Below are 12,020 nucleotides of genomic sequence, written 5' to 3' on the forward strand. Positions count from 1 at the left end.
CAAAAAAGGGAAGAAAGGGAAGGTCAGGAAAGAAGAGAAAGGGGAAGGAAGGGAAGAAAGGGAAAGTCAGGAAAGCAGAAGAGAAAGCGGAAAGAAGGAAAGAAGGAAGGAAAGGTCAGGAAAGAAGAGAAAGCGGAAGGAAGGAAAGAAGGAAGGAAAAGGGAAGAAAGGAAAGGTCAGGAAAGAAGATAAAGAGGAAGGAAGGAGAAGGAAGGAAAGAAGGAAGGAAAAAGGAGGGAAGAAGTTGCATTGTTAGTTCTGTTGGCCATCTTGCCTTGTTCTCTAAGGTACCCACATATATCTCTACAAATGCAGGATATTCTGTATGTACCCGCCTAGCTGATAAAATGGAGATGGATCTTAAAGATCCATCTCATCCCTGGCACCTTTTTTTTTTTTTTTTTGAACTATTACCATCTGGCAGACGGTACAGGACAATAAAAATAAGGACAAATAGGCTGAAAAACAGCTTCTATCCCAGAGCAGTAACTATATTGAATTTTACCGCATAGTGCAATATTAATGCAATATCGGGGGTTTTCAATTCAATGGCATAGAAATGTGAAGGATGCGTGCGCTCTTGTGTTGTTATTTTTTATGTATAATGTACACTGAGGATGGCATTTAATTTCGTTGTACGAGGTGCAGTGACAATAAAGTGAATCTAAATCTAAAAATCTAAATCTAAAATAATGGCTTTTTTTAAAAAAAAAAAAAAAAAACCTTTTCTTTTGCTTCTTTTTTCAGATCTGCGCAGTTTGTTTAGAAGAATTCCGACCCAAGGATGAACTGGGAATTTGTCCGTGCAAACATGCGTTCCACAGAAAGTAAGTTCCGATCGGCTTAAGGCTTGTGGACTTCAACTCCCAGAATTCCCCAGCCAGCATGTGACCATGTGGGGGTGCTATTGGCAGCATCTCCGCGATCACATGATCAAAATTTCAGGGCACTTTGGTAACTGGCAGGTGTTTTATGATAGGTTTGCAGTGTCCCAGGGTCATGGGACTAACCATGGGTGACCTTCCCAGCTGATCTCCCGACAAGCAAAGTCTAATGGGGGAAACTGGACTCCCTTAACGACCGTTATGATTCATTTAACAACCGCAGAGATTCGCTTAACAGCTTGTGGGGAAACGGTCACCAAATGGGGCCAAACTCATTTAACAGCAACAGAATTATTTTTTTTTTGTCGTTTAATGGTCCCATAATCCCTTGCGGGGTGAAGTCAAGGCAACTGAAGGGAGCTGAGTGTTTACTGTCCGGATGCCCTTCCTGTTGCCAGTGAGGAGTTCGCAGCAGATACATTCTCATTGTGCCCAGAGAGAGAAATATTAGCCGCTACCTAGGATGGAACTCACAGCCTCCCGATTGTGAGGCGAGAGCTCCACCTGTGGGCCACCGCACCACTTTTGCTTAGCAACAAAAACACTAGGCCCGTGATGGCGAACCTATGGCACGCGTGCCACAGGTGGCACGTGGAGCCATATTAGTGGGCACACCAGCTCAGCTCTGGGGCGCATGCGCATGCTGGCCAGCTGATTTTCGGGCCTTCTGGGCCCACCAGAAGTAGGGAAACAGGCTCTTTCCTGCCTCTGGAGAGCCAGGGGGCGGGGTGGGGAAGGCCCGTTTTTCTTTCTTATCTGGCTCCAGATCCTTTCTGTGTATGTGGGAAGGACGAAAACAGCCTTTCCCACTCCCTTGGAGGCCCTACGGAGGCTGAAAGGGCCCATTTCCCCACTCCCGGTGGGACAGGAAGTGACGTTTTTTCCTGTCCCCAGCCTCGAGACTCCTTTAGAGGCTCCTACAGACTCCTAGAGAGGCTCCTAGAGATTCCTAGAGAGGTTCTGGAGGCTGGGGACAGGAAAAAAACGTCACTTCCTGTCCCACCGGGAGTGGGGAAATGGGCCCTTTCAGCCTCCGTAGGGCCTCCAAGGGAGTGGGAAAGGCTGTTTTCGCCCTTCCCACATACACAGAGAGGATCTGGAACCAGGTAAGAAAGAAAAACGGGCCTACCAGGCCATCATGTGCCAGGAGCGGGGGGGGGCAGGGGGGAGGGGGTTGCGCACGCATGCGAGTGGGCACATGCGCGCGCGACCCTGCCCCCCCTCTCCTGGCACGCGATGGCAAAAAGGTTAGCCATCACTGCACTAGGCTCAATTGTGGTCGTAAGTCAAGGACTATCGGTAAAGCTTATTTTTTTCTTTCTCTCTTTCTGACAGATGCCTCATTAAATGGTTGGAAGTCCGGAAAGTTTGTCCTCTCTGTAACATGGCTGTCCTGCAGTTGGCCCAGCTCCACAGCAAGCCGGATCACCCCGGACCACCCCAGGAACCCCTGCCCGGCACAGCCAACATCGTATAGCTCCCCGCCGGCTGCCCCTTTGTCCTTCCTAACAGACTCCAATTCCCACGGTGACTCGCCAATCTCTGGCCCTGCTGCTCACGGCCTCCAAGCATTTTCCCGGATCCCCTTTATCTCATGAAAAACATCCGGGACGCACCGAAGGGGAAACCGATGCTCCAACTAGGGAAAAGAAAAAACCCCAACGGGACAGGAGTCGCAAGGACGCAGGAACGCCGGCGAGTCTCCAGTTTTGTTCGTCTCTTCAATTTTATTTTATTTTTTTCTTTTTATACGTGCACTTTACCGAGAGAGGCGTGCAGAGAAGGTCAGCTGCTGGTCTTGGATTCAGATCAGGCGGCCAGCGAGAGAAAGAGAGAGCGAAAGGAAGACTCCAAAGATAGGAGACGCCGTGGGGAGCAAGCATCCCATCTCCAGAGAGAGAGAGAGAGGCCGCAACGTGAGAAAATTGCGTTTCGATTCCAGCATTTGGGATGATCTTTTCGCAAATTGCTCGGGGACCCTGGAGCCGAAATCCCAGCAAAGAAAATCTTTGTTGGAAGAGAAGAGCCGGGATAAGGTCGTTGCGATTCCCGTGACTTCTGGATCGGTAAAGGAGTTAGTTGCCTCCAGAGGAAAAACAGCTTTGTGAAAAACGAGAATGGGGTTCTGCTGGAATTGTGACTTTTGGGGAAGGGGAGCCATTGACGATCTACCGAGCCTCGGCAATCCCCATTGAAAAGGGAATGAGGGAAGAAAGAGGGTTCTCGCTAACGTCAGCTACTTTAAGAGGACATTGCGGAACTGATGAGGAGCCCGAATAAATTCCTTGGACTTTGGGACAGGCCGTGCGACCTCCGTCTCTTGTTTCCCCTAATGTGAATTCTTTTTCGAATGGTTTGCCGGCACAGAAAGGCATCTGCAGAATTCGTGTGGATTTGATTTTCTTTCTTTTTTTTCCCCAATGTAAAGTGAGATACATTTCGGGGGCCCGGATGGAGTGTTTTAAAGGGGTTTTGCGAGCGTTACGGGCAGATTTGGGTGGTACGGTTCCTCCGAGTAGAGAGCAGCGGTCGTAAAAAAAAAAAAAGCCTTCCCGGCCCAGGCTTAGGTTGTACACACTGGTCGACCAAGATAGAAAATAAATATACGAGGGAAAGGTGAAGAATTGTGAAAACACCCACCCCTATCTTGCGTGAAATCTCGTGATATTGCCGAGAATCACGTTTCCCTCTTGTGCGAAATCAGCCAGAACTTGTCAGATTTTAGCAAATGTTTTATTACAATTATGGGGAAGCAGCTGGAATGGCTTCTACCCATTGCACTTACATCATCATCATCATCATCTTCTTTTAATGACCCCATAATTCAGTTTGGGCAACTGAATGGAGCTGAATGTTTACTGGCCGGATGCCCTTCCTGTTGCCAATGCGGAGTTATATTCAGCAGATACATTTTCATTGTGCTCAGAGAGAGAAATATCTGCCTCTACCAAGGATCGAACTCACAGCCTCCCGATTGTGAGGCCAGAGCTCCACCTCTAGGCCACCGCACCACTCCCCCATGGCATTTATCTCTCATCCCCAAACTGGTGACTACCTGGGTGTGGGACTACAGCTCCCAAAATTCCCAGCCATTCCAAACTGAGAATTCTGGGAGTGGCAGCCCACAAACATCTGGAGAGCAGCTGAGAACGGCAAGCTACCGAAACAAGAAACGCTTCCTTTCCGCATCCTTTATTTTCCGCTCACCGAAATCTGGACTTCCATCCGATTTATGCACTTTTTTAAAATTAGGTTTATATTTTTTTTTCATTAGAATCCATTAGATCGTTGGAGAGGATTGACCTTAGTGAATTGGACTTCTTGAAAATACCTGCTTGCGTTAGAATGAGCAAGTTTCTAGACCTCATTGTCCCCGAGAAAACGTTGGGTGCATTTCATATAAGCGAGGCAGGAAGCGACCTCTTAAACTGGATTCCCTCTTTTTTTTTTCTTTTTTTTTTTGTGGGGCGGTGTTATTGTTTAATTGTTTCAAATTGTTCAGAGGATACAAGGAGGGGTTCCTTATCCAGTGTTACAACCATCAGTGTAAGTTTTTTTTCTAATTTTGGGATAGACCAGGGGTGGTATTCTCTTACCTTCGCTACCGGTTCGCAATTGAGAGCGTGCGCTCAGAGCATCAAAAATGGGATGTGATGACATCTGGGTGGGTAGGCAGAGCCTCCTGCAGCCGCCGCTACCAATTTGCCCGAACCGGATAAAGCCGGCTGAATACCACCACTGGGATAGACCATGGGCATCCAATCTTGGCAACTTTTTAAGACCTGTGGACTTCAACTCCCAGAATTCCCCAGCCAGCCATGCCAAAGTTGGAGACCCTGACGTACGACTGTTCCTTCGGGCCCGCCGATAATAAGATAATTTCCTGATTTCTGGCACAAATTTTGTGGAGGCGGCGAGAACGACCTAGGCACACAATTTTCCTTAACCGCCTTTGAAGATCCAAGTCCAGGGGTACCCCTTCGTTCCCTCCCCCCCCAAACCATCATTTTGTAAATTGTGTGACTCTTGAGAGAGTTTATGAACCTTAGGGATCCAACCTCGATTCATAGACACATTTGTACACTAATTATATATATATATATATATATAAAATTCTGCAGCAGAATTTTTTTTTTTTTTTTTAAGAAAAGGACAAAGAAAAGTCGCTGGGGTTTTATTTTGTAAGCTCTATTTTTGTATATTTAATTGCTATTTTAAAATTCTAATGCATCTTTTTTGCTAATCACAACACTCTTCTTAAAAAAAAAAAAAACGGGGCGGGGGTGGGGCGTTCGCATGTGATTTGACTTGAAATGTAAATAAAAGCAAATTTTGGACATCACGGTGTTGAAGAATCTGTACAGCAAAGGCGCTTTGGATAATCGGCCGGGCGATAATCTTCCTTCGGTTGTGGGAGGGAGGAGGAGGAGGCGGGCTGCGGCACGTAGATTTCCGGCAAAAGGAAGCGTTTCCCAGTTTAGTAACGTAGTTGTAAAAGGAGACGACAAAAGGAAGGGAATTCTACTTGCAAACGTAGCAGTAATACAAGTAGACCTCGACTTACGACTGGAATTGAGCCCAAAAATTTGTGTTGCTAAGCGTGAGAAATTTATTACGTATTGGCCCATTTTACCTTTCTTGCCACACTCATTAAGCCGATCGTTGCAGTTGTTAAGCTAATAACACGGTTGTTAAGTGAATCCCTGCAGCTGTTAAGCGAGTAACACGGCTGTTAAGTGAGTAACTCTTCCCCGATTGAATTTGCTCGTCAGAAGGGCGCAAAAGGGGATCACGGGACCCCGGGACACTGCAACCGTCATAAATAGAGGAGTCAGTTGTCAAAGCATCCGGAATGTAAATTACATAACCGTGAGGGTGCTGCAACGGTCGTAAGTATGAAAAATGGTCCTATGTAACTTTGAACGGTCACTAAACAAATGGTGTGTAGGTTGCAAGGACTACCTGTATGTTGTCCAAACCCAGAAAATAGATTTAATTCATTTAACCCGGGAAAGCAGATTGTGCGAACCCTTCAAAATGGAAACATCCAAAGCAAATGTCTTGCATAAGGAATAGAGCTGGAAGGGAACTTGGAGGTCTTCTAGTCCAGCCCCCGTTCAAGCAGGAGAACCTATACCTGTGATGGCGAACCTATGGCACGCATGCGAGAGGTGGCACGCAGCGTCCTCTGGTGGCACACAAGCTGTCGCCCCAGTTCAGCTCCGCCATGCATTTGCACGCGCCTTCCGCCGGCCAGCTGGTCTTCAGGTCTCTGCCACGCATACGCGGGGGGCATGGCGTGTGCGGGGGGCATGTGCATGCGAGGAGCGTGGTGCATGCAGGGGGCACGGCATCGGGGGGGCGCATGAATACGTGGGGATGGGACGCGTGCATGGAGGCTGCGCACACATTGCATTTGGGGGGTTCGGGCGTGCATGCACGCACATGTGCTTTGGGCACTTGGTCCAGAAAAGGTTAGCTGTCAGCATTCTGATGCTGCCATAAAAAGGAGGAGACGAGGCTTGACTTTTCACCTACTTATTTTCTCTGTAGATAATATCCCCTAGGAGATGGGATGGGAGGGGGGAGCATTCCTGTGGGCTGAGGTCAGAAGCTGGGGAGACTGACTTGGAAGATGGCCAATGAGAAGATGAGAATTGGGGAACGGAAAGGGAAGGGTTTGGGGGTCAGAGGGTTAGTATCGGCTACGACGAAGTCGGGGCCAGATCTGTCGTACTCAATAAATGGAATATTTCAGCAAAGATTAATTGTTTGGGAGTGCAATTTATTTGAGATGACATCGAAACCTAACATTAGCCATCACTGACCTATACCCGTGATGGCAAACCTATGGCACGCGTGCCACAGGTGGCACAGCGGAGCCATATTGGTGGGCACGCGAGCTCAGCTCCGGCATGCATGTGTGCGCCAGCCAGCTGATTTTCGGGCCTTTTGGGCCACCGAAAGTCAGGAAAAAGGCTGTTTTCACCCTCCCCAGTCTCCTAGAAAGGCTCTGGAGCCTGGGGAGAGCGAAAAACGGGCCTACCTTGCCATCGCATGCCAAAAGTGGGGGGACCGCGGGGGAGGTCGCACACACATGCGTTGGGGGCAGGGCACATAGAATTATGGGTGTGGGCACACACACGAGCGACCCCCCCACATTCCCCCCACTTTTGGCACTCGATGGCAAAAAGGTTAGCCGTCACTGACCTATACCGTCTCAGACAAGTGACTGTCCAGTCTCTTCTAAAAACCTTCAGTGATGGAGTGCCCGTAACTTCTGGTGGCAAGCTGTTCCACTGGTTAATTGTCCTCACTGTTAGGAAGTTTCTCCTTGAATTCCAGGTTGCTTCTCTCCTTGGTTAGTTTCCATCCGTTGTTTCTCGTCCTGCCTTCTGGTGCTTTGCAAAATAAGTTGACACCCACCCCCCCGTCTCTTCTTTGGGGCAGCCCCTCAAATACTAGAATACTGCTATCATGTCCCGTCCCCCCCACCACCACAGTCCTTTTCTCAAGTGCATTTGCGAACATTTGCAGAAAGCAGAATTAAGTGCAAACTAGGCTGGCCGTTGAAAGAATCTGGAACTCTTTCAAGTCTGGAGGGTGGAGACAAGCCACGTTTACCGTCTCCCGATTGTTGGGAGACTTGGCGAGCTCAGCATTTTGGTACCTGTCTTGCACGTATCTTGCACAGAACTGTCGATCGGGCAAGTACAAAGGGTTTCCCACACCCCTCCCGTAGGCAGCCCGGAGCAGTTCCCGGAATACAGCTGGCCCTCGACATACGACTACAATTCCGCCCAAGCTTTGCACTGCTAAGCAAGGTAGTCGTTAAGTGAGTTTTGCCCAGGGTCACTATTTTTCTTGCCACGGTTGCTAAGTGAATCACTGCAAGTTATTAAGTTAGTATTTTAGAATAGAGCTGGAAGGGACCTTGGAGGTCTTCTAGTCCAGCCCCCTATTCAGGAAAGAGACCCTATACCAGGAGTTGGCAACCTTAAGAACCACAAAGGTTTTAACCGGAAGCCCCCCATTCAGTCCTGGAGCCGACCGGAAGTCTAGTTCCCTCACCATAGTGTCTCCTAGCGCGGTGTCCTTTTTCCCCTGCCGACCGGAAGTCCGGTTCCCCCACCTATCAATTGTGGAGCCGATCGGCGACAGGGAGCCGCAGCAGAGGGATGAAAGAGCCACATGTGGCTCCAGAGCCACGAGTTGCCGACCCCTGAATCCCTTTATCATCTCAGACAAGCGACAGTCCAGTCTCTTCTTTAAAACCTCCAGTGATAGTAGCAAAGTTATTAAGTGAATCTGGCTTCCCACATTGACTCTGCTTGTCCGAAGGTCACAAAAGGGGGATCGCCTGACCTTGGGACATGCAACTGTCGTAAGGCTCAACCCATCCAAGACCGAGTGGCTGTGGTTTCCGACGTCCCGATATAGTCAGTTGACGCCATCGCTGACTATTGGGGGCGAATCGCTGGCCCCCACGGAGAGGGCTCGCAACTTGGGCGTCCTCCTGGATTCACGGCTGTCTTTAGAAGAGCACTTGAATATGCGCGGGTGGTTATGGGAGCAACATGGCGCTCCCGTGTGACACCTCCTGCGCGAGCTGCACTGGCTCCCGGTGGTCTTCCGGGTGCGCTTCAAGGTTTTGGTTACCACCTTTAGAGCGTTCCATGGCTTAGGACCTGGCTACTTATGGGACCACCTACTACCACAAACAGCCTCCCACCAGCCGGTACGCTCCCATAGAGAGGGGCTCCTCCGGGTGCCATCAGCCAAACAATGTCGACTGGCGGCCCCTAAGGAGAGGGCCTTCTCTGTGGGGACACCTACTATCTGGAACGAGCTCCCCCCTGAGATACGGAGGATCCCGGATCTGCGCACTTTCCACCGTGCTTTGAAGACACTCCTATTCCAGCAGGCCGGCCTGGCCTAATTTTCTCCCCTTCTTTTAAATTTTTAAATTGAAATTTTAATTTGTTTTAAATTATTGGGAATTTTAATTGTCTCGGGCAAAATTATTTAATTTGGTTTTAATTGTGTTTTTTAACTTTTGTACTTGTGTGTTTTATTTTGTGCCTGTTCACTGCCCTGAGTCCTTCGGGAGTAGGGCGGTATACAAATTTAATAAAATGAAAAAAAAAAAAAAAATGAAAAGTACATGCCAGTTACCAAGTGTCTGAATTTTGATCGCGTGACCACGGGGATGCTGCAACGGTCGTTAAGTGTGAAAAACGGTCAGAGATTTGCTTTTTTTTCAGTGCCGTGGTCACTTTGAACAGTCACTAAACGAGCTGTTGTAACTCGAGGACTACCTGTATTCTCCATAATGCAGGTGCCAAGTGAAGGAATGGTTGCTGATTGTAGGCCGAACGGGATCTCCAAGGGATCTCCTGTAAAATGCTGCTACAGTTCCCCAGAGTTAAAATCAGAGTTTGGGGCAACTGGTTTTGTAATAAAGGTAATCCTCAATTTACAACCTTTTGTTTATTAGCGACCATTTCAAAGTTACAAAGGCACCGAAAAAAGTGACTTGGGACCGTTGTTCACACTTACGACCATTATAGCATCCCCGTGGTCACGTGATTTAAAATTCAGAGGCTTGACATCTGACTCGTATTTATGACGGTTGCAGGGTCCCGGCGGTCACGTGACCCCCCCCCCCCCCTTTTGCGATCTTCTCACGAGCAAAGTCAACGGGGAAGCCGGATTCGCTTAACAACCGTGTTACTACATGAACGACTGCAGGGATTCACTTAACAACGGTGCCAAGAAAAATGGCAAAATGGGGCCAAACTCATTTATCATCGCTCGCTTAGCAATAGTAACGTTGGGCTCATTTGTGGTCGTAAGTTGAATTCTCCCTGTACTCATCAGCTGTCTTTCTATTAATATTTGAACTTGAAAAATATTTGAATATTTGAAAAAATATTTGAATATTTGAAAAAGACGGATTTAAGCACCAAGAACTGCTCGTATGAGGTTGTTTGGAAAGGACTAGCCTGCCCCCTACAGGCCATGGATGAAAAGAGTTGAGCTCAACAAGTACAGGTAGTCCTCGACTTACAACATTCATTTAGTGACCGTTCAAAGTTGCAACAACACTTTAAAAAGTGACTTATGACCGTTTTTCACGCATATGACCGTTGCAGCATCCCCAAGGTTTTTGATCACGTGATCAAAATTCAGAATCAACATTCAGAGGCTCGGCAACTGACTCATATTTATGACCGTCACAGCGTCCCGGGGTCATGTGATCGGCGACCTTCTGAACAAGCAAAGTCAAAGGGGAAGCCAGATTCGCTTAACATCATGGTTACAAACTGAACGACCGTGGCGATTCACTTAACGACCGGGGCAAGGGAGGTCGTAAAATGGGAGACAACTCACTTAAGGTCTCGGTTAGCCAACAAGAAATTGTGGCCTCAATTGCGATCGAGGATTTACCTGTATGGAAATGGATTGTGAATTCGATATATTTGTACGTTACTTTTTAATCTACTTTTAGGTTAAAAGTAGGGGGGAAATGTGATAAAATTTGCTCCAATCCACACCGACACCGAATCTGCTCCGTAGGTGATTTGTAAATGGAGAGACGGTCTCCATGAATCAGAGAAAAACAGCAACTGTCACTAAATTGATATTCAGGGTAGACAAGATAGAAGCCGCTTGCAGGAGCCTTGGTAGTACAGTGGTCTAAAGCACCCTGTTATAAAGACCAGCTGCCTGCAATTACTGCACGTTCGAATCTCGCCAGGCTCAAGGTTGACTCAGCCTTCCATCCTTTCTAAGGTAGATAAATTGAGGACCCAGTTTGTGGGGGCAATAAGCTGACTTTGTATAAATATACACAAGGATGAAGGCTATTGCTTAACGCATTGTAAGCCGCCCTGAGTCTCCGGAGAAGAGCGGCATATAAATAAAAATTAAAATTTAAAAAAAAAAAAAAACAGCTATGGCAAAGCCAGTTTTTTAAAATGTTCTGTAAATCTAAATTATGGCTTTCAGATTGTGGCAAATTGGAAAGCAGGTAAAAAGGAAGGTCGTTTAAGCACGGAAGCTAGAACCACCGAAAGAACAAAGTATGATTGAATTGATTCAGTAGTTTCAGGCTTGAAGGCATTTCTGTAACCCCATTAGATGGAATGTTATTCAATGCTCCAGTCGGTTTAGACTTGAAATCCCGGCACTATTGAATAGCAGAGACTTAAAAGCCGAGTTCAGAGCACAATAATATCTACAACTCTCCTATTGGTATCTTATATCGTTCTGTGGCTTGTATGTAGACTGAGAACTTCAGCACCAGAGACAAATTCCTTAAGTGCCCAATCACATTTGGCCAATAAAGAATATTCTATTCGGTTCTGCTCTCTAATCTCTAATCTCTATTCTATTCTATTCTTTGTTCTGTTCTGTTCTATTCTATTCTATTATTTCTATTCCATTAATTATTCTATTCTATTCTATTCTCTATTGTTTTTCTATCCTATTTTATTCTATTCTTTTTCTATTCCACATTTTCTATTTTCTATTCTATTCTATTCTATTCTATTCTATTCTATTCTATTCTATTCTATTCTATTCTATTCTATTCTATTCTATTCTATTCTATTCTATTCTATTCTATTCCATTCCATTCCATTCCATTCCATTCCATTCCATTCCATTCCATTCCATTCCATTCCATTCCATTCCATTCCATTCCATTCCATTCCATTCCATTCTGTTTTTCTATTCTATTTTATTCTACTCAATCTTCTATATTCTACGGGTGAAACTCGAAAAATTAGAATATTGTGCAAAAGTTCATTTATTTCAGTAATGCAACTTAAAAGATGAAACTAATACATGAGATAGACTCCTATGCAATTAGCTGATTAGAGTGGGACACTTTGAACCTAGAATATTGAACCTTTTCACAATATTCTAATTTTCTGAGATTGCGAATTTGGGGTTTTCATGAGCTGTAAACCATTATCATCAAAATTATGACAAATCAAGGCTTGAACTATCTCGCTTTGCATGTAATGAGTCTATCTCATATATTAGTTTCAACTTTTAAGTTGCATTACTGAAATAAATGAATTTTTGCACGATATTCTAATTTTTTGAGAATAATAAAATAATTAATTT

General features: G+C 46.3%; 1 protein-coding gene across 4 annotated transcripts in view; it reads left to right on the forward strand.

Moving 5' to 3' along the window:
- The window catches only part of RNF24 (ring finger protein 24), a 74,788-nt gene extending 69,629 nt beyond the window's left edge, over nucleotides 1-5,159 (forward strand). For all 4 annotated transcript variants that reach the window (XM_070948386.1, XM_070948384.1, XM_070948388.1 and 1 more), the window contains exons 5-6: nucleotides 748-827; nucleotides 2,220-5,159. In XM_070948386.1, the coding sequence (XP_070804487.1) occupies nucleotides 748-827; nucleotides 2,220-2,361 (222 nt within the window). In that variant the 3' untranslated portion in view covers nucleotides 2,362-5,159. The remainder of the gene's footprint in view (nucleotides 1-747; nucleotides 828-2,219) is intronic.
- The last annotated feature ends 6,861 nt before the right edge of the window (nucleotides 5,160-12,020 follow it).

Source organism: Pituophis catenifer, unplaced genomic scaffold (assembly GCF_029215685.1).
Source record: "Pituophis catenifer annectens isolate HBS135680 unplaced genomic scaffold, rPitCat1.0.hap2 SCAF_8, whole genome shotgun sequence".
NCBI lineage: Eukaryota > Metazoa > Chordata > Lepidosauria > Squamata > Colubridae > Pituophis > Pituophis catenifer.